The sequence below is a fragment of the Primulina eburnea genome, chromosome 15 (assembly GCF_022965805.1).
Source record: "Primulina eburnea isolate SZY01 chromosome 15, ASM2296580v1, whole genome shotgun sequence".
NCBI lineage: Eukaryota > Viridiplantae > Streptophyta > Magnoliopsida > Lamiales > Gesneriaceae > Primulina > Primulina eburnea.
In genome coordinates, this window is record NC_133115.1 from 27,874,421 (window position 1) to 27,897,116 (window position 22,696).

At 37.3% G+C, this 22,696-nt stretch overlaps 4 protein-coding genes and 1 long non-coding RNA gene across 7 annotated transcripts; 3 read left to right on the top strand and 2 right to left on the bottom strand.

Moving 5' to 3' along the window:
- Positions 1-2,791: 2,791 nt before the first annotated feature.
- Positions 2,792-6,399, top strand: LOC140813605 (uncharacterized protein At5g41620-like). Its single transcript, XM_073172193.1, has 3 exons — positions 2,792-3,430; positions 4,285-4,410; positions 4,796-6,399. Exons 1-3 carry the CDS (start codon positions 3,002-3,004, stop codon positions 6,278-6,280), a joined length of 2,040 nt encoding a protein of 679 aa, XP_073028294.1. The 5' UTR covers positions 2,792-3,001; the 3' UTR covers positions 6,281-6,399.
- A 233-nt stretch (positions 6,400-6,632) lies between these two features.
- On the bottom strand, positions 6,633-8,719 carry LOC140813606 (uncharacterized). Of its 3 annotated transcripts, none has more exons than XM_073172195.1 (7): positions 8,342-8,719; positions 8,088-8,254; positions 7,883-7,985; positions 7,509-7,625; positions 7,246-7,416; positions 7,009-7,126; positions 6,633-6,923 (listed from the first exon to the last, which is right to left on the bottom strand). In XM_073172195.1, exons 1-7 carry the CDS (start codon positions 8,627-8,629, stop codon positions 6,784-6,786), a joined length of 1,104 nt encoding a protein of 367 aa, XP_073028296.1. In that variant the 5' UTR covers positions 8,630-8,719; the 3' UTR covers positions 6,633-6,783. The 3 variants fall into 3 exon arrangements, with proteins under 3 accessions (XP_073028296.1, XP_073028295.1, XP_073028297.1); XM_073172194.1 differs by having other exon boundaries at positions 7,009-7,132; positions 8,342-8,717; XM_073172196.1 differs by having other exon boundaries at positions 7,009-7,132; positions 8,332-8,527.
- Positions 8,720-10,471: 1,752 nt separating this feature from the next.
- LOC140814134 (6-phosphogluconate dehydrogenase, decarboxylating 1, chloroplastic-like) lies at positions 10,472-12,220 on the bottom strand. Its single transcript, XM_073173011.1, has one exon. It carries the CDS (start codon positions 12,129-12,131, stop codon positions 10,659-10,661), a length of 1,473 nt encoding a protein of 490 aa, XP_073029112.1. The 5' UTR covers positions 12,132-12,220; the 3' UTR covers positions 10,472-10,658.
- Positions 12,221-13,153: 933 nt separating this feature from the next.
- Positions 13,154-16,867, top strand: LOC140815198 (zinc finger BED domain-containing protein RICESLEEPER 2-like). The gene is made up of 5 exons (XM_073174319.1): positions 13,154-13,480; positions 13,645-13,915; positions 14,479-14,739; positions 15,263-16,539; positions 16,621-16,867. Exons 2-5 carry the CDS (start codon positions 13,837-13,839, stop codon positions 16,660-16,662), a joined length of 1,659 nt encoding a protein of 552 aa, XP_073030420.1. The 5' UTR covers positions 13,154-13,480; positions 13,645-13,836; the 3' UTR covers positions 16,663-16,867.
- A 323-nt stretch (positions 16,868-17,190) lies between these two features.
- On the top strand, positions 17,191-17,536 carry LOC140815051 (uncharacterized). Its single transcript, XR_012114245.1, has 2 exons — positions 17,191-17,290; positions 17,380-17,536. It is a non-coding gene; the product is annotated as an uncharacterized lncRNA (long non-coding RNA).
- Positions 17,537-22,696: the final 5,160 nt, after the last annotated feature.

Consider the following 22,696-nt stretch of genomic DNA (forward strand, 5'->3'; position numbering starts at 1 on the left):
TCAATTCGGGTGAGTCGGTGGGTCGGGTCGGGTTGAGTAATATTACTATTCAAAAATTGATCAACTCGAACCCATCCGAACTCGAGCCAACCCGAAAACTCTCAACCCAAATCAACCCGATCAACCCGTATAACCTGATTTTAAATTTTTTAAAAGAAAATTAAATAAAATTCAAAAAAATAATACTAATATTTTAATTTAGACACATAATAATAAAATATCCATCATATATATGATTTAAATTTGAAAATCTAATTGTAGAAAATTAAAGTATATTTACTAAATCAAGTAAAAATTTGTTTAAAAAATAAGAAATGTTCAAAATAAATATTAAATTATGAAAATTAATGATATAAATATACAATAAATATTTTTTCAGACATAATATATATAAAAATATTGGAAATATTTATTAATTATATTTTTTTAAAAAACTTAAAATTTTTGGGTCAACCCAACCCAACCCAACCCGATCATTTTTTCTCAGGTCAGCTTAGGATTTTCGGGTTTGGGTCAACCCAACCCAACCCAACCCAATCTGACCCAAACCCGAAAATCCCAAACCCAGACCTGATTTTTTTCGGGTTGAACCATATCGGGTTGGTAGGTCGTGTCTGAATTTGACACCCATATGTTTGGGAATTTCTTACTCATTTCAAATTTCAATCACACCAGTGCTTAAATTTTAGAAATTGAGCAAAATTTGACAGACGAAACGGAACGAAAAGACCAATAACAAACGAATCATAACATGTTCGACCGCTTTAAAAAATATACATTTTCTTTTAAAACACACACTCAATTACAGATAATTTCTTAATAAACTTTGGAGGATTTGTTGCTCGATTTGTTGGACACGATGTTTTCACAATTGTGTTCGAAATTTTACAGTCTTTTTGCTCGAAATTTGGAGAATTTCTGGCTTGGAAATGGGAAGCCTTTGCTCGGAAATCTGTTTTCTCCTTGCTCGAAATTTAGGCTATAATTTTGAATCTTTTATGTGTGCTTTGCTCTCTTCTATATATAGGTTGGATGGGCAGCTAAATATGATCAACATTTTAAGTAACAGATAAACTTTTTGAAAAAAAGAAAAAGAAAAAAAGACGAGATTATATTTTTTACAAATATATTGATTAAATATTGTAAAAAAAGATAATAAAGTAATTTTAATCTTAATATCGTATTGCCGACATTCTTCCCCGACTCCCACGAGGTGTACTAATAGTAATAACTAGACGACCTACAAATCATTGCCCCAAAAATTATTGTCCCACTTAATTATTAATAATACCCATTTTGTATATACAATAATGTTTCAATATATTCATACAAAAAAAATTAAAAAATGGGATTATTTCAAATATACTATAACATTAATTGTCAAATAAAAATACAAGAAAAATAGAAAAAATAATAACAAATATATCATTAACCTTTCAATATCAAACAAAATAAAATGACTCCATTAATACATATATATATATATATATATATATATATATATATATATATATTTTATTTTATTAAAGTTGAGAACATGATATTAACTATATATGATATTAACTATCTAGGAAGGATACCAATTTTTTATTCAAATTTTACCTTTATATGATACAGATATTACATTTTTGGTATTTGTTTTAAATTTCAACACACTTTTATTTTTATTTTTTTATTTCAACCATTCAAATATCAATTTAGTCTTTTCATAATTGTTTAAATTTCATTTTAATTTAACAATAATAATAAAAAAGATGGTACACATATGATATGGGCAGAATAACTAATATATAGTGTACGGGCACCACAGCTACTCCAGGGACTGCCGTATGCCATGTGCTGTGTGATGCACAAATCAGGGCCCCTACAAAATCATCGTTCCCTTCCTTTTCTTCAATTAAACTAAGAGTGAGTCTCATGTGAGATCGTTTCACGGATCAAAATTTGTGAGACGGGTTAATACTACTCATATTCACAATAAAAAGTAATACTTTTAGCATAAAAAGTAATACTTTTTCATAGGTGACCCAAATAAGAGATCCGTCTCACAAATACAATCCGTGAGACCGTCCCACATAAGTTTTTGTCTTAAATTAATTACTTATTTGAAATAAATCTATTTTTTGAAACCATAAAAGAATACTACTTTTCTTGGTCATCTACGTCCAAACGAATTGAATCGATTTATAATATTTTTGAATTGGTTTAATAAATATTTGATTTGTATTTAAATTTATCAAACTTGAGCAGAACTCGAACATGTTCAAATTTTTTCGAATCGAACTCGAGTCAAAGCTATTTTGTTTGATAGTTTGCGAACCATTGACGAATCTAAGTGTTTCGAGCATTTAGGACATTCCGGTCTTTCGAACATTCACTCTCGAACTTTAATATCCGAACAATAATCCGAATAGCTTACAAAGGTTCGGATATTTCGAGTCGAAGTCGAACTCGAACGTCATTTCGAGTCGGACTCGAGCAACAAAAATTAAAATTTCTAGGCTACTAATCGAAATTGAACTCAAATATAATTATTTCGATTTGAATTCAAACTTTAAATTTTTATTAAAGGCAAAATCTTGTGTGAGACAGTCACACAAGTCGTATTTTGTGAGACAGATATCTTATTTATATCATCTATAAAAAATTATTATTTTTTATGTTAAAAAGTATTACTTTTTATTGTGATATCGATAGAATTAATCCAGTTCATCACAGATAAATATTCGTGAAATCATATCACAAACACTTGTTATTTATAATGACGCACAAAATACTACTGTACATAATCATGGAAAACCCACAAAAAGAAGGGAACAAAGATTCCACATGTAAAGGGTAAATATTTTCACGCCTCTTTTTATGTTCGGACTACTAGTTGATGTACAGTGAGAGAGCAAGAGACACGACGGTGGCTGGAGGAGTTCTAGTTCACATGGGGCGGGGTAGGTTAATGGGAAAAGAAACAATTTTTTAGCGCACAAGAGCGAGAAAAAGGGCGATGAAAAGGTGGGAGATTGATAAAAGTGGAGAAGGGCCAGCAAAAAAGCGAGAAAATTTGGGAGAAAAGTTGTTGAGAGTGGGGAAAAGGGGCGGGTACACTACCCCTGTGGCACCCTTTTGGAGACCTAAAGAATTGAGACTCCTATCATTAGCAGCAGCGGCTGCAACGGCTCCTCATGGTCATGGTGGGGATGATCAAGTGCGAGAAAAAAGCCTCGGTTCTGTAGGAGATAACCCTTTCCAGGTTCCTCGTGTTTCTGCGAGGAAACTTGCTGCCATCCTCTGGGAGCTTCATCATTACGAGCTGCCGTTGGAGAAGATGAACCACCCTAAGCTCAGCCGCCTCAACCACCAGCGCCACCCGCAGCTTTACAAAGAGAAGGATGGTCTTGAACCGCCTGATCCTTCACCTGGTTTACCAGACATGGTAAAGAGTTTGACACTTCTATGTGTTTCTTTTGAAGGGCTAATAGTAGAGTGTGAAAGATTCTTGCTTCGTTCATAAAATATGCATAAACCATACGTCTGAGTTTATTTTTGTTTGCGCGACTGATTGGTTTTTCCTTTTCTTTTTCTTTTTTGGATTTTGGAAATTTGGAGGTTGGATTTCGAGTTCTTGATTTGCTTTGCAAGTATATTTTGTTTGTTTGTTTGTTTTTTTTTTCGAAGTTTAATCTTTCATTTCAAGTGCTTGTGTTGTCCCAACTAGTTTTAAAAATTGTTTCATGTGGTATGCTATTGACTGTTCAAGGTTTGTATTTATACTGGTGGTTGGTCAATCATTTTCAGGGATGGTGTTTGTTATTGTTTTCACGCCTCTCCCGAAACCCCGAGTTAGCTTAAGCACACATGTTATTTGCTGTCCGTGCCTATATGTATGATGAGGTTTTACTACGATTGGTGGCCATTTTCATCTAACAATATTATTTCTTTGCTATAAAATACTTTATTGGTTTGGCCAGTTTTTACTATTAGCTTGATTATTATTCGTTTTTGTGTAGAGCCAACTTGCCTTACTCCAGTAGTACCTATTAATCTTCAATGTTATTACATTGCATTCTGTCTTTAGGAATTTCCCCCTGAATTTGATTTACTCCGTATACATTTTGCGTCTACTTTTTAACTTGTAAAGCTTAGTTATGTGTATGTTTGAATATGATTATAAAACTTCAAGTTATTCATCACGGTACAGAGTTTGCTGCATAAGGTGTTATACTTTTATGTTTTGCATTACGCTTGGTTCTGCTTTTACGGGTATTTTCTTTTGGTTATTAATGGCAGCCTGGAAGTTCCAGTAGTTTGAAAAAGCATGTTGCTGCCACACTTATGCAACATCGACGTGCAATCGAGAGGAGTAATCATGCTCTACAACCTGTGTCACCAGCAAGTTATGGTAGCTCGATGGAGGTACAATCATACTCTTCCAGTTTCTTTACATTTCTTATGTTTTGATACGATGTTTTACATGAAACTGAAAGAGTTCTTGGAGTCTTATAAGACTGTGATTCACTATGCACACCACTCTGCGAAGCAAATCTTGGAACCATTTATTGATTCCTTTCTGCCTAACCTGTTTTTCACTTTGACTAATTTCTCTGTCTAACATGCAGATACTAGCTTGTCATATATGGTTTCACCTGTTGTACGATATTTTTATTGATTTCTCATTTGTTTGCATCATAGTACAATGTGGTTGTATTGTCCCCAATGGATTTTCGAAAGAGTTTAATGATCATCAGTTCATATTGTTTCGATCTTTAAAGTGACTTTACTTAGTGTTTGTCTTTTGCAGCTTGCACCTTACAACCCTGCAGTTACCCCTACCAGCTCCATAGAATTGAAGGGAAGAACCGGGGAGACGAGCTATAGCTTAAAAACATCGACTGAACTGCTTAAAGTTTTAAATCGTATTTGGAACCTGGAAGAGCAGCATGTATCCAATGTATCTCTTATCAAAGCATTGAAAAAGGAGTTAGATCGTTCTCGTTCACGAATCAAAGATTTGATGCGAGCCCAGCAAACTGATCGTCGCGAAATAGATGAGTTGGTAAAGCAGATTGCTGAAGACAAACTCATTAGAAAGAACAAGGAGCAAGAGAGAATCAATGCCACTGTTCAGTCCATGAGGGATGAAATCGAGGATGAGAGAAAGTTGACGAAGAGATCAGAGAGCCTGCACCGTAAGTTAGCCCATGAGCTTTATGATGTGAAAACTACTCTTGCTAGTGCCTCCAAAGAATTGGAGAAAGAAAGAAAGTCACGCAATCTCTTGGAAGATCTTTGTGATGAATTTGCATGGGGAATAAGAGATTATGAAAAAGAACTGCATGTTTTAAGGCAAAAGTCAGATAAATCTTGGGATGAAAGAGGTGATCACGACTTGATTCTTCACATATCTGAGTCGTGGCTTGATGAACGGGTGCAGATGAAGCTGGAGCTGGAACATGGTTCGGGAGAAAAGAAGTCAGCAGTGGATAAGTTGCGCACTGAAATTGAAGCTTTAATCCAGAGTAAAAACAATGGTAATCACAAGATCAATGGCAACAAAGTATTGAGGGATCCCACATTCCGAAGAAATTCACTTGAATCAATCCCACTAAAGCTGCCTGTTAGTGCTCCCCGAGATGAGGATGATGATGACTCTGTAGGTAGTGAGTCCAACTGTTTCGAGCTCGAAAAAACCAGTGAATCCAACCTAAAATCCCAAGAAAATGAATACCCAAAAAATGGCAATGACGAAAAACTGAAGCAAAAGCAGGTGAAGAAATCTCTTGGGTCTTCTGAGAGGGAAACTGGTTTCAATCCATCCAGTTTGCAAGTGAAGTTTGAAGAACAGATGGCTCAAGCCATGTCACAGGGTGAAAAGATAAACCATGTCGCAAATGGAGAACACTTCGCTGGGAACTCAGTAGAAGCAGCAAAAGTAAATAGTTCTGAGAGGAAGCATGAATCTGAAGGAATTGCTGGTTTGAACACAAATTATATGATTGACAATTTGATCAGAAATCACTATTTATTGTCAGAAAGCGGAAATGTACAATCTGATCAAGATTTTGGGGTAGCTTCTTCCGTCTGGAGGAGTCATGCAAGTCCAGTACGCCAATGGACTGAAAAACTACCATCCCATGATATGAATCTATTCAACCAGTCATCTTCAAACTTGCCGAAGGACTTGAAGGAAAGTACATTGAAGGCAAAGTTATTTGAAGCAAGAACAAGGGGACAACGATCACGCTCACGCCTAAAAGCTTCGATTTTTCCTTCTATAAATAAATAATATGGTGTTTTTTGTATTTCTTAACTTTCTTGTTATCGTGCGCGATCTTGATCTGTGAATATTAGCCCGGGTAATTTCCTCTTTTGGATGTTACATATTTAGAATGTACTATTATTACATAGTCGTCTGAACATAAAGTGGAATCCATGTGTTTCTAAATTGTTGAAATCATCATTGTATTTGAAGGGGAAATATATCCAGGTACTATTTTCATTTTTTATCTCTTCTTTCTCTCTAAGATTTAATATCCTTGCATAGTGAATTATCAGGCTTTTACTATGTCCTTTAACATTAACTTGAGTGCAGATTGCTTGTCCCTCTATCATTCTCTACTACATGGTGATACGTGGAAAAATTCCCGAAAAAATTATGTTAAATGGTTCAGACCATGTTCATCACCTTAGTAATCAAGAATTGGGCACATATTGCATTCTCAGATTATTGCACTCGGTGTTTGTTGGCTGGAAAATTTTAATGGGATATGAGCCCTTCGACAGGAAGCTTTACCCAGGTACTCCTTTATTGTCGCATGACATTGGGAAGATGAAGGGTGTTTTTCTCTCCTTTGGGTTTCCTTCTATGATTGAGATAGTTTTTTCGTCTAAATCTATCATAACCGTGCACAAGGTGTGAAGAAGTGGACCTGGAAAGCAGGCAAGAACAAGAAAAAGGGCTTAAGTAATGCTTGTGAATTGAAAAAACTCGAGCTACTTCTATTGTCATCTCACCTGTCATGTAAACAGGATACTTGGCATCATTCTGGTCTCCAAGAATTGACAGGAAATCATCTTTTGACCCCTTTGGCATCAAAGCAGCTCTTTTCTGCCTGCTCAGTGAATTCTCATCCTGTGCCTTCATAAGCCACAAATCAAGAATTGTAACTTGTTTTCTTGGCGAAATTTTTCTGGGATTTTGTTATTTTGCTCAAGTATTTAGGTTTATCTTAGATGGACTGTGATACTTGCCTGGTGAACTTGAAGATGGAGGTACATATTAGCATGGAAAAAGGGCACCGCTCCTATTTCATGGACCGAAACACGGTTTCTTGATGCAGTTTCGACGTTCATAATCCTCCTTGTTTTAAGGTCTATCAGATTGTAACTGTGTCCTACAGAAGCCTCTGACGAGTAAATCCTCTGGATTTTATGAGAAAAAGGAAAAACTGTGTTATGATCCAAGATTGATGAGGTCGTATGACTAAAGATCAGAGAAAACACAGAAGAGTTACTGTTAAGGCATCATCAATGCTTTGTGCTTCAAGCAGATCTCTGGAAATGAAGTTCCTGCCTATAACTCCAGCCTCAATCTCATGTTCAGAAGGAGGAACTGAATTCAGTGTAAATGCCTGCGGAAATTGTCTTATCAGGTGTACAAAATCGCATCTAACCCCTGAGTATCGGCTCATTCAAAGTACAGGGACCGCACACTTGTTATATACAAAATCCATAGTTGAGGAGGCAGTCATAAATGATATAATTAAAATCACTTAAATTGTACAATTCAAATCCTGTGTTTTCGGTCATGCTAACACGTAGAATATCGGGAAATCCTGCGACCAAGCAAGGGTGCTATTGGAGCGATGATTTCAAATCACATGAATACCAGCCCGTAAGTGTTGAACCCAAATGCGCAACTCGGGAGCTCTCCTGCGTATGTGTAAGCGATAAAAGATGCTCCATCCGGCATAACTCCCTTAATCAAATACCTACAAAACAATCTTACATATAAGAAAAGTAATTCCAAAAGGGAAAGACAAAAAACTAACTCTGCTAAGCTAAAAAGATTTTCTTGGATGGTGTAGACTCACGTATGACCAACGAGTGCAACATTAGCATCCTCATTATGAGCTGCTACAGCCATTGAATAATTAACGACGAGAATATCAGAGCAATCGTCGTTATTATCGTCCATCGGATCTTTCTCTGCCTTCGAAATGAATGGAAGTATCTCTTTCCTAAAATTAAGAAGCATGATCTACATAATATGAACAAGCTCCATTAGACTGAATGTTTAGTCACTGACATATGCATACTGATATATAGATTATATACATATATATACTTCAAGAAACGACGTGCCGCTCCCTCGAGCAGTTCCTCTGAGTTCATCCCAGTATTTGGGGTACTTTTTCTCGTTGTTTTGGATCAAGGATTCGAGAAGTGGCCGTGAATGCTTGGATTTAGCAAAAGGGAGAAGCTGGTTTTTCAGAATGAGGTCTTTCGATAGCCTACTTTGTATTTTTCTGGAGAATCTTTGGCCAATCAAGAATCCGAATTCGTAACCGTTTTCGCATGAACCAACTTCAAATATCTCTAGCTCGCTCGCTCGCTCGTTCGTGCTAATCTCCATATCAGACGCTTTGTGTTTCTATGTTCTTGCTTGTGTAGTTTGGAAAGAAGAGGTTTATTGTAAAAGCACCTTATCTCTTTAACTGTCAAGTGAACCAAAAGGGGGTTTTAGTAATTGTTAGTCTTTATGGCATGGCTTGGTTTAAGCTTTTATTTGAGTTTTTTGAATTGGATTAGAATTTTAAAAATTGGACAACTTCCAACAATAAGATTTGTTCAATGTTTTTTTCTAAAAAAAAAAATTAACATGAATTTTTCAGAATGAAAGGTGTAGAGTACACAAATATAAAATTAACATTAATAAAAACTTTTAATATAGAATTAAAGGTGGTAGACTTTTCTTTTTCTTTCGTCCCAATAATTAAGTAATAAGCTAAAGATATTCTAAATAATCACTTAAATAGTATTCATTTCTTTTGTTTTGATAACAAATGTTTCGCAAGTAAAAATTAAGTTTGGGTTCCGATTATTTTTTTCTTCCATTGATCCATCTATTTAATAATTTTTTTTTGGCATAGGTATGATTACTGTTTCTGCTTATGGAGGGCCTCAGTTTTGGCAAAAATTGCTCTTTAAATTCTTCAAGAATGGTCAGAATTTCTAATTAAAATTTGTCATCATCAACATTACAAAATGGGTTTGTGAATCTGGATTTTATTTCAAGTGGTCCATCACATGAGATTCAAGAAGTTGGATTCTGATTTTCAGACCTTGAGACAAATCTAATTTTAAGTTATGAATCATGGAGCTAGTCAGGGTGATGCCAATTCTTCATACCACCATTACATGGAGCGTGCGTACAAATACAGACCTGTGAAGGTCATCGACTTTGATTCGCCTCGTCAGCATTGTGTAGTATATCTTGATTTGAAACGGGAAGAATGGGCAAATCTCTTTCCTTCAGGTCGAGTCTACTTGGGAGGGAAATGATTTTTTTTGTCTGCACACTGTAACATAGACCAGCAAAGCTCTGTCCTTTGTTTCGAGTTGTTTTTAGGCATGCAAGAGAAGGGGGTCAGCAGCTTTTACGGTCGGGTACGAGTTCACATCGAGGACTAAGCCGCTTGAGGAAACTACACCTTTACTGGAGGTAAAGCTGTGGGCTATCGAAATCTTTTTGGCACGCCATGGAAGGTTTTTATAGAAGATGATGGTCCCATCTTTATAAATGGTGTTCTCCATCTCAGGGCAGAGCTCACAGTCAAACAATGAGTCTTTAGCATGCCTGTGTAGACATGTTTTCCGATTTGGTCCACTTGAGTTTTGAGCCATGACAGAGCCTAATGTTAAATGTAATTCAGCCAAGTCCTTGGGGGATGTAAAAAGTAACTACCTTGAACATATAATTGAAATTAAATTGCATAATTCGTTCATATGGTTTTGGTTTCTTCGTTTCAGATGCCGTGATATAGAATGTCTCAAGTCGCAAAATACAGTTATATAGGAATATGTAGCAGAATGACACACTAAAGACTTGGTTTCTGCATGAGATCAAACCGGACAATTAAAGCAAAATGTCCATGACACGAGTTCAAACATTCTATAAAAACTAGAGATCTTTTGCAACAATTGATGTTACGGAATGCAAATTCACAAATACCTATATCGGGATATAGGATAGCATCCAGTCAATATATGTGCAGAGAGCAAGCATGTGGGCTAAAATAAGTGCACTATAAAGTAGCAGCCAGAAGATCAACGTATCAAATTATCAAGTCCCTCAAACTAGTCATGCTTCTGGATATATGCATATGCAACATATTTGAGATTTTGATGGTTGTATAATTGTTCTAAATATGAACCTTTCAGTGAGAGTAAACGCATCATAATTTGAGGGATTCGATAACCAAAAAAGTATTGCTGCTCTTATTAACTGCAAAAGCAACAGTCTATGATCCATTACGAAAGAGCAAGAATCCTTGTAACGAATACAACACAAAGTAAAGTAATTGCCTCGTGAACATCAACGGTAAAACAATTTCAAAAACTGGATTATACCAAACAAACCTCTATCAATCAACTCTTCTGCACTACACTCTGGTCTTTCGGGCAAGCTTGGACCACTCAGTGTGGTATGATCCAGGACAATCGATTCTCTCATAAGTATGTGCTCCGAAATAATCCCTTTGAGCCTGCACAAGGTTGGCTGGAAGCCTTCCACGTCTATACGTATCAAAATACTGCAAACTCGCAGACATCCCGGGGACGCCAATTCCCTTCTGAATTGCCAGACCTACAACTCTCCTCCATGCTGCCTGTCTCTGTACCATCTCCCTTGCAAACTCAGGATCAACCAACAAGTTGGCCAGCCCCGAGTTCCTCTGATACGCTTGCTTAATCCTATCCAAAAACACTGCCCTAATAATGCACCCACCTTTCCATATCCTTGCTAATTCCCCCAGGTTCAATCCCCACCCCTTTTCGATACTCTTCCCTCTTAACAAATTCATGCCTTGCGCATAACTACAAATCTTGGATGCATAAAGAGCCTGCCTAACATCATCGACCAACCTCTTTTTATCCACTGAAGCCACATTGTTAATCATCTCCTCCTTCAAACCTTCCTTCTTGAAAATCTCAGCAGCCTCTTCCCTCTCCTCCTTCAAGCCACTCATATAACGGCTGTCCAAAGAGGCAGCAATTGTTGGAGCCGCAATCGACAACTCAGCCGCTTGTTGCACAGTCCATTTCCCAGTCCCTTTCATCCCCGTCTTATCCAAAATCTTATCCACCAAATGCTCACTACCCGTCTCCTCATCCTCCACCTTAAAAATATCCCCAGTAATCTCAATCAAGAAACTCTCCAACTCCCCCCGATTCCACTCATCGAAAATCCCAGCCAACTCCTCATTCCCCAACCCTCCAACGTTCTTCAACACATCATACGCCTCCGAAATCAGCTGCATATCCCCATACTCGATCCCATTATGCACCATCTTAACAAAATTTCCCGACCCCCCTTCACCAATATAGGTAACACAAGGGCCATCATCCACCTGCGCGGCCACCTTATCAAGAATATGATGAACATTCAAGTAAGCCCGGTGGGATCCTCCCGGCATCAAAGACGGACCATTTCGAGCCCCATCTTCACCTCCAGAGACCCCCATTCCGAGATAGAGCAAGCCCTTATCAGAAACCTCTGAAATGCGACGTTCTGTGTTTTCATACCACTCATTACCACCATCAATGACAGTATCACCGGGCTCCATATAAGCCGACAGGGCAGCTATAGTTTGATCAACAGGTGCGCCAGCTTTGACTAAAATGATCACTGACCTGGGCTTTTTAATCGACAAGACGAAATCTTTAGGATTGTATTGGCCAGACAGAGGGAGATTACCTTCCCGATGAGCTCGATCTACAGTTTCATCAACTTTTGAGGTGGTGCGATTGTAGACTGAGATGGGGAAACCTTTCTCTGCTATGTTCAGAGCCAGGTTTTGGCCCATTACCGCCAGGCCCGCAAGCCCAATCTGCGATAGCGTAGCTGCTGATTCCATAGCCGATCCGAGAGATGAGCGGAAGCAGGAGGGATAACGTGAGCAGTTCTTGAATTGAGAAAGAGACAAAGCACTAAGGTTTCAGAAATGGGTCATTTAAGACTATTAAATTAATATCACTTCACCAACAGCAAATTTTGAAATGACGAGTTTAGCCTTCCACTTGTTGCACATTTTTTATAATTAAAATAAAATAAAAATAAACTATAGTGATGTGAGGATATAACCCCGAGAATCTATTTGAAATGCATTTAGATGCGAAGTTGCAATCACATGATAAGTTTCATCGACACTGGAAAATTTAAAGTAAGTGAGATGAAATAACAACTTCAAAGAAGATAGAAAATAAGATTCGAGAACTTTTTTGTTTGAATAAATCATAATGAAGGGACATATCATATTTTCAATCATCACAAAATTGAGTTTATAAATGTTTAAAAATGATCAAAATTGATTTTTACTCGATTCCGTGGAGTATACAATTAGATATAATAATTGTATTATCTTTAAAAAACACAAAACAAAAAATTTATTCAAGGGTATTAAAGTCTTTATCAGCTACGATGATATCTAGGCAGCCTGACCCAATTGTTTTACATTTAAGTCAGGTGTTCGCACCAATAGGATGCCAGACTATAAATATCATAGGTAAAATGTAAACAATATACTAGTATTATTTATTTATTTCACACTGGGGCAAATAGAATGGACAAACCCTGCGAATTGGACAAATACACTAGTTCAGACTAGGGGTGCAAACGAACCGAACATGTTCGCGAGCTTTTCGAGCATGTTCGATAAATATTCGATTCGTATTCGAACTTATCGAACTCGAGCCGAACTCGAACATGTTCGAATTTTTTTTCGAGCCGAACTCGAGCCTAAACTAATATATTCGATAGTTCGCGAATAGTTCGCGAACCTTTATTTAATATATATATATATATATATATATATATATATATATATATATATATATATACCGAAAGCGTGAAAAATTTCAAAAGGGCCTGTTTTTGCCCGGTTGCCGGTCACGCAAAATACACGCGTTCCATTCTTGGCTCTCACAAATACAGGTGTTCTACGTCTGTCTCTCCACTAAGCAAAGGTGTTGTTCTGTCAAGGAAATAGTGCCTGTCCAAGCTGTGTGGTGTCCGGTGCTCTCTTTTCCTTGGTTCTTTTCCCCATTTGTTTGCAATTTTTTCCCCCGAAGTCCTTTTGTTCCTCGCCTCTTTTGCTGTAAACCTTCTTCTCAGTTACCATCAACCTTACGCCCACCTATTTCCGCAGCGTTTTGCGTGGTACAATCTCCCCCGCTCCTCTCTTTCGCATCGGAAAGCTTAGTTTGGGTCTGTTTTCGCCTTATATTTGCTTTAATCTGGTTTCTCGCTTTTATTTTCCCCCCACCCGACGCGTTGCTTCTTTTGGATTTTTATATCTTACCGCTTCGTAAATTAGAGTTTTCTGTTCTTACATGCCTTCTTCTACTTTACCTGCGCTTTTCTATGTCTAGGGTTTTAACGCAGCGGTCTCCCTTTCGCTTACTCATTCCGCTCTGCTCTCCTTCGCCTCAGAAATCGTTATTTAGGTACGTGCTTTATTTGGTTTTGCTTTAATATGTTTTTCCCTTGTGTTTTGCTCTCTATCCGCCAGTTTTTCCCTCTTTTTTTTTAAGCTCCGTGAGGATTCAGGGGCCTGTGCTTATATGGCTACTAACATTTTTTTGCTCTTGACGCTTCGAGGCAGCGATAGTCATTTTGCTGAGGAGTACAGAGGAGAAATAGGTGAGTTGATCTTACCACTGTCTTGCTTCTAAAACGAATTACTTTGGTGTATGGTTTGTTTTGATGGGCTGCTCGTGTTGCTTCCCCTACATGCCGTCTTATTTGCTTACAATTCTTTTCCTTTAGTTTTGTATACAAGCTTACGCACTTATACGTTTTCCTCTGTTCTGTTTGTGGGTTTTGACGTTCGCATTTTTTCCCTATGATCCCTTCTCTGTTGGCGTGTGGCTAAAAAATACCAGTTGCTTGTGCTGTTGTCTTGCTCCTGATCCGATTCGACTTGGTTAATGATTTTGCTTCGAGATTATTTGTCCAATGACAGGAACACATTACAAGGGTCTCGGTTGTTTCGTTTCTGTTCTTGCTTCCTGTCAGTGGCGTGCGCTTTGCCCCTTCTTCGTCGCTTTGATAGTTGTTTTAGGGCTTCTTTTTTGACTTTTATTCTTGTGACATTTTTTTGTTCTAGGGTTTCATTTATGCTTTACAGTTTTTTTTGCTTTTGTCCAAATTCTTACTTGTATACTCTCTTAATTAATTTGTTTGTAATTTTGTATCTTTTTCAGGTATGACTGAATCTGTTCCAGCAGTAAATTCAGTTAATGTACAAGTTTCGTTAGCTTCAAATGAGACACAAGAACAGATAATAGATAAAGAGGATGTGCTAATTGATGATGATGATGATGATCAACTTCATAAGCCAAAGAGACAAAAGAGATCTGAAGTATGGTCAGAGATGATTGAGGTTGAAGACCCAAAAGGTGGCGAGAATAAGTTCAAGTACAAGTGCAAACATTGCCATCAACTCCTCGCAAAAATAGGGTCAGGTACTACATCACACTTACGACGTCATTTAGAAAGTTGTGTCCGTCACTTGGAGTCTAAAAAAAAACATGATGATAAACTCAAACAACAACAATTATTGTTAGGCTTCGAAAGTATAGATACAACTATATCACCTTTGTTACTTGATGGAAAGTTTTGCATGGAACGCATGAAAGAAGCAGCTGCCACATGGATACTAATGCATGAACATCCATTTACATTAATAGAAGAAGAAGGTTTTAATATGTTTTGCAGACGTGGAATGCCTGAGTGGACTCGTATATCACGAACAACAGCAAAAAAGAGTTGTTCAGTGATATACGAAGCCGAGAAAAAAAAAATTGCATGGTTTGCTGAAAAATATAGAAAAGATTAGCCTCACAACAGATTTATGGAAATCAAAAAATCAGAAATTAGAGTACATGGTCATCACTGGTCATTGGATTGACTCGTCTTGGAAATTGAATAAGCGTGTTCTCAATTTCTTTCATATTCCTCCCCCTCGTGATGGTCCTCAAATTTCAGATACTCTTCTAAAATGTGCAAGACAGTGGGGAATTGAAAATAAGGTTTTTACAGTTTCTGTTGATAATGCAAGTGCTAATGATGCTGCAATTAAATATATGAAGGAAGATTTCTTGAGAATAAATAAAAAACTGGTTTGTGGGGGGAAATTATTTCATGTACGATGTTGTGCGCATATTTTAAATCTTATAGCTCAAGATGGACTCAATGAAATCAAGGGGATTGTTCATGTAATTCGTCAGAGTGTGGATTTCATTAGAAGAACAGATGCTAGACTCATTCAATTTGCTGAAATTGTGAAGCAATTGAAATTAAATGAAAGAAGATTGGTTGATGATTGTAAGACAAGGTGGAATTCAACTTATGAGATGCTGGGAATAGCAATTGCTTTCAAAGAGGTTTTTCCAAGATTTAAAGATCGAGAACCAAGCTACATTCATTGTCCAACTGAAGATGATTGGGATAAATTGCTTAAAGTATTTTCAATCTTGAAAGTATTTTATGATGCAACAAACATAATTTCTGGAAGTGAGTATCCTACTGCCAATCTTTTTTTAAATGAAGTCTTTCGAGTGAAAGTAGTCTTGGATGAGAGATCTTGTGATGAAGAGGAGTTTATCAGAAACATGGTGCAAAAAATGAAGGCAAAGTTTGATAAATATTGGGGTGAATGCAATTTGTTAATGGCTGTTGGTTGTGTTTTAGATCCTAGGTGCAAAATGCGTGCACTTGAATTCAGTTTTCCTAAACTTTATACCTCATTTGAAGCAGAGAGTAATATTAAAGAGGTTGAGAGGCTTCTGTATGCAATTTATAAAGAATATTCAGATGCATCTACTGAAAAACTTCAAGGAACAAGAACCAATTCTGAATCTCAAGGAAGTAGCAGTAGGTCAACTCAAATTAGTGAGGAAATTCCTAGTTTTTCTTTGGGATGGTCTGAATTCTCTTCTTATTTAAACGAAATTGAAATGGTACAACCTAAAAAATCTGAGTTAGCTGTGTATTTAGAAGAAGGATGTCACAGGCATCCTAATAAGCAATTTGATGCTCTCGGTTGGTGGAAGCTCAATACATACAAATTTCCGGTGTTGTCGACAATGGCTAGAGATATATTAGCCATACCAATTACCACAGTAGCTTCAGAGGCAACATTTAGTGCCGGGAGTCGTGTGATAGACAAGTACCGTTCTTCTTTAGCTCCTACAACAGTAGAAATGCTGATGTGCGGCGGAGATTGGTGTCGAAAACGACATGGGGTGACTAAAAAAACTAAGGTAATGATATAAAGTTTTGCTAATGCTCTTTTTTTTTTTAAAATAAGTTGTTAAATGATGCCTTTGTCATTATTATTGCAGGCTGAAAAGCAAGCTTTGACAATCAATCTTCCTATGGATTAAGTTGATGGACAGCTTTAAAAACAAGTTACTTTTGGAAGGTAAACTATTGTATGTCTAAATTATAATTAGTTTTAACTTAATTTAAATTATTTTAGTTTACTAACATGTGTATTTGAAAATGCTGCAGATTTCAGATATCAAAAGAAGCATTATATGCTTACATCTTATGTTTTTGTGTTGCAGATTAGAGTCATTCTCATGAAAATGACTATTTTGATTTTTGCATAGGTTTTAATATTCGGAAATGTGGAACTTTTCTTTTAGATTTCCTAGAACTTTGGTATGTTTTGGTATATAAAAGCAACAGACTTGACTTGGAGAGAGCTTGGGACAAGCTGTGCAGCTCAACTGTATAGGGTTTGGATTTGGATTCTACAACTTTTGTATATTTTGGTATGTAAAAGAAACTAGTACTTGACTTGAGAGTTGGCTTGGGACATGTGGCTCTAACTCTATACAGTTTGTTTAACCAGTTACAAAGTTTTGCTAATGCTCTTTTTTTTAAAAAAATAAGTTGGTAAATGATGCCTTTGTCATTATTATTGCAGGCTGAAAAGCAAGCTTTGACAATCAATCTTCCTATGGATTAAGTTGATGGACAGCTTTAAAAACAAGTTACTTTTGGAAGGTAAACTATTGTATGTCTAAATTATAATTAGTTTTAACTTAATTTAAATTATTTTAGTTTACTAACATGTGTATTTGAAAATGCTGCAGATTTCAGATATCAAAAGAAGCATTATATGCTTACATCTTATGTTTTTGTGTTGCAGATTAGAGTCATGCTCATGAAAATGACTATTTTGATTTTTGCATAGGTTTTAATATTTGGAAATGTGGAACTTTTCTTTTAGATTTCCTAGAACTTTGGTATGTTTTGGTATATAAAAGCAACAGACTTGACTTGGAGATAGCTTGGGACAAGCTGTGCAGCTCAACTGTATAGGGTTTGGATTTGGATTCTACAACTTTTGTATATTTTGGTATGTAAAAGAAACTAGTACTTGACTTGAGAGTTGGCTTGGGACATGTGGCTCTAACTCTATACAGTTTGTTTAACCAGTTACTTGATTTTTTGCTAGGAGTATGATGTGGATTTGGATTCCATATGAAAATAGTTTAACCATTTACTTGACTTTTTTGCTATGAATTGCATATTTCAGCATAAGTTGATGTTATTTTAATTAATTTGTCTACTTTGTTTTTGCATGTTTGATGAATTTTTCATTTCATCTTTGAAATGCCAAAGTTTAGATTCCAAAATATAGAGTTCCCTATCATTACTGTGTTTGTCATTAATTGGTTAAAAATTACAAATTACAAAATAATGGCTCGAATATTTCGAATCGAGCTCGAATCGGAGATATTTCGAACTACAGTTCGATTCTATTCGAATCAAAATTCAAATAATTCGAATCAAACTCGAGCCCGAACTTTATTTCGAATCGAGCTCGAACAAAAAATTTTCATTTTTTCGAACTTCGAATCGAATACGAATATTACACATATGTTTCGAGCTCGAGCTCGAATATTAATATTCTTATATTATTCGGCTCGATTCGGTTCGATTGCACCCCTAGTTCAGACTTGTCCCAATGTTTGGGTTTGGGGCCGTTCGGGTTGTACCTTTTGGTGTGAAGCAGGGACACTGCTTGGGAAAACTAAGGGGTCACACAAACACAGCATGTTAAATTTATTGACATTACCATGAAATACGGCTTTGATTAATTTGTCCATTTGTATATAATAAGATTCCATCGAACTTTACATTAAAATTCCTCTTCGCCTAATCATACTCTTGACACAAAGCATCAACAGAATGACATACTGCACAACCGATGGTTTGATATCCAGAAAGCAACCTGATTAAAAAGAACTGCATACTCGAAGGATTTCTTTTCTCACGCCTTTTCGATGACCTCGAAAAGATGCATCTTAACTGAAACATTGGCGAGGGTCATACAACTCGAGTACGAACAGATTCCTATTCACCTAGTGTCGGCAAGTCAACCATTCAAAGTTGGACGGTGCACATGTTAAATAAATGTCAGAATTTTGAAATGATTCGTTCACACGTAACGCGTTTTAAACGCGGTTTCACACCTCAAATTCTACTATAAATAGGTGTCTCATTCTTTCATTTTGAATCATCCATTCTTCGAGTTTTCTCCCATCTTATAAGCATGTGAGTGATTAGTTTTATAATATTTGTGAGGTATTTGTTCTCCTGTATTAAGAGAGTGTGTGTTCTCTTTGAAAACACAGTGAGTGAGTTGTACACCACAAAATATTATAGTGGAAATCTTTTCATTTTGCCCGTGGTTTTTACCCTAATAATTTTTAGGGGTTTTCCACGTAAATCTCGGTGTCCAGTTTATTCTTTATTTTCGGGTTTTATTATCTCAAATTCCGCACGTGGGACCAACAAGTGGTATCAGAGCCTTGGTTTAAAATTTCTTGAAATTCTAAGTATGCTCTGTGGTTGCAGCCTAGACTGATCTTCCACATCAAAAAAGATTTTTTGAGATTTTTATTTAAGGCGGGATTATTTTGTCCGGTCTACTAAAATTGTTGTAGACATAATAACGGGAAAGTACGATATATCAAAGTTCAATGAAAGCAATTTTATGTTGTGGAAAATAAATATACAAGCCGTTTTAAGAAAGGAGAATTGCTTGGCAGCTATTAGAGATAAACCGGTGGAGATTACAGATGATGGAAAGTGGAATAAGATGAATGATAATACCGTTGTCAATTTACACTTGGCTATAGCAGACGAAGTATTGTCAAGTATCTCTGAGATAAAAACAGAAAAAGTTATCTGGGATACTCTGACAAAGATGTACGAGGTCAAGTCGCTACACAACATGATTTTCCTAAAGAGAAGGCTTTATACTCTTCGGATGGCAGAATCTTCATCGATGACCGACCATATCAACACACTAAATACTCTATTTGCACAACTCACTTCCATGGGGCATAAAATAGGGGAAAATGAACGTGCAGAGCTTTTACTTCAAAGTCAACCAGATTCATATGATCAACTTATCATCAACATAACCAAAAATATTCTTATGGGCTTTCTGAGATTCGACGATGTCATAACTGCGGTTCTCGGAGACGAAAGCCAGCGCAAGAATAAGGAAGACATGTTGATAACTTCGAAGCAGGCAGAGGCTTTGCCGATGATAAGAGGAAGATATATGGACCGTGACTCCAGTGGGAGCCAAAGACGAGGTAGATCAAAGTCAAGAAGTAAGAAGAAAAATATTTACTGCTTTAAATGTGATGGTAAAGGGCACTTCAAGAAAGAGTGTACGAGTATCGAGAAGAGTTCTAAAGGAAATATGGCCAGTACTTCAGGCAGTGGTGAAATATTATTCAGCGAAGCAACAACAGTTGCAAAAGGCAGACACAAATTTTGTGACACGTGGATTATGGATTCAGGAGCGACGTGGCACATGACGTCTCGGAGAGAATGGTTTGATCATTATGAACCAATCTCAGGAAGATCTGCATTCATGGGAAATGATCATGCCTTGGAAATCGCTGGGGTCGGTAATATCAAAATTAAAATGTTTGATGGCACCATTTGCACCATACAGGATGTACGACATGTGAAATGACTGACAAAGAATCTTTTGTCCTTGGGGCAATTGGATGACATCGGGTGCAAAACTCGTATCGAGAACGAGATCATGAAAATTGTGAAGGGCGCGCTTGTGGTTATGAAGGCGGAAAAAGTTGCTGCAAATCTGTACGTACTTTTGGGAGAAACACACAAAGAGTCAGAACTAGCTGTTGCATCAATTGGTTCAGGAGAAGAATTAACAGTGTTATGGCATAGAAAGCTCGGGCATATGTCAGAACGAGGGTTGAAAATTCTATCAGAACGAAAGCTGCTGCCGGACTTACAAAAGTGTCACTACCCTTTTGTGAGCACTGTGTTACCAGTAAACAACACAGATTAAAGTTTGACACTTCTACTGCCAGGAGCAAAAGTATATCGGAGCTGATTCATTCGGATGTTTGGCAAGCACCGGTTGTATCCCTAGGAGGAGCGAGATATTTTGTCTCGTTCATTGATGATTTCTCTAGGAGATGTTGGGTGTATCCAATCAAGAAGAAATCAGATGTTTCCAGATCTTCAAAGATTTCAAAGCGCGGGTTGAACTTGATTCAGAAAAGAAAATAAAGTGTCTGAGGATTGATAATGGAGGAGAATATACCAGTGAGGAATTTGATGCCTATTGTCAATATGAGGGCATCAAAAGACAATTCACGACGGCTTACACACCTCAACAGAATGGAGTGGCAGAGCGGATGAACAGGACCTTGTTGGACAGAACAAAGGCTATGTTGAGAACTGCAGGTCTAGAAAAGTCATTTTGAGCAGAAGCAGTCAAAACCGCTTGTTATATTATCAATCGTTCTCCTTCAGTGGTGATTGATCTGAAGACTCCGATGGAGATGTGGACCGGGAAGCCGACAGATTATTTTTATTTGCATACATTTGAAAGTCCTGTGTACGTTCTGTACAATGAGCAAGAAAGATCGAAGTTGGATTCGAAATCCAGAAAATGTATCTTCTTGGGTTATGATGATGGAGTAAAGGGGTTTCGCTTGTGGGATCCTATTGTTCACAAGCTTGTCATCAGCAGGGATGTTATCTTCGAGGAAGATAAAGTAAAGGGAGACAAAGGCACACCAAATTCAGAAGCTACTATTTTCAGGTGGAAAATAAGACGGACGGAGGTCAAGTTTCTTGTGAAGCAGTACCAGAGCACGAAGAACAAGAATATGTTGAGTCTGAGGTTTCCAATGTGAGGCAGTCAACTCGAGACAGAAGACCACCGGTTTGGCTTTCAGATTATGTCACTGAAAGCAACATTGCATATTGTCTATTATCAGAGGATGTTGCGCCGTCGAGTTTCCACGAGGCTACTCAAAGCTTGGATGTATCTTTGTGAATGATAGCAATGCAAGAAGAATTGGAGGCATTAGACAAGAATAAAACTTAGGATCTTGTTACACTACCACGAGGAAGGAAAGCTATTGGAAACAGATGGGTCTATCAGATTAAGCGTGATGGCAATAACCAAGTGAAGCGGTATCGTGCTAAATTGGTGGTAAAAAGGTATGCTCAGAAAGAAGGCATTGACTTCAATAAGATACTTTCTCCTGTGGTTCGACTTACAACAGTCAGAGTAGTATTGGTATTGTGTGCAGTGTTTGACCTACATCTAGAACAGCTAGATGTGAAAACGGAATTTCTTCATGGAGATATTGAAGAAGAAATCTATATGCTCCAGCAAGAAGGTTTTGCAGAAAAAGGCAAAGAGAACTTGGTTTGCAGGTTGAACAAATCTCTGTACAGTCTCAAACAGGTGCCGAGGTGTTGGTACAAGATATTTGATTCCTATATCATGAGCGTTGGATACAACAGACTGAGTGCAGACCCTTGTACATATTTCAAGAGGTCTGGTAATGATTATATCATTTTGCTGTTGTATGTGGACGACATATTGGTAGCAGGCCCCAACAAAGATCAGGTCCAAGGATTGAAGGCACAGTTGGCTAGGGAATTTTATATGAAGGACTTGGGACCAGCAAACAAGATTCTAGGGATGCAAGTTCACCGAGATAGAAGTAACAGAAAGATTTGGCTCTCTCAGAAAAATTATTTGAAAAAAGTCTTGCAACGCTTCAACATACAAGATAGCAAGCCAATATCGACCGCTCTTCCTGTTAACTTCAAGTTATCCTCCGAGATGTGTCCTAGCAGTGAAGCAGAGAGGATGGAGATGTCTCGAGTGCCATATGCATAAGCAGTAGGAAGTTTGATGTTCGCCGTGATATGTACAAGACCGGACATTGCTCAAGCAGTGGGAGCAGTTAGTCGGTATATGACGAATCCTGGACGAGAGCATTGGAGCACTGTTAAGAGGATCCTTAGATACATTAAGGGTATCTCGAATGCTGCATTATGTTATGGAAGATCGGATTTTACACTCAGGGGTTATGTCGATTCAGA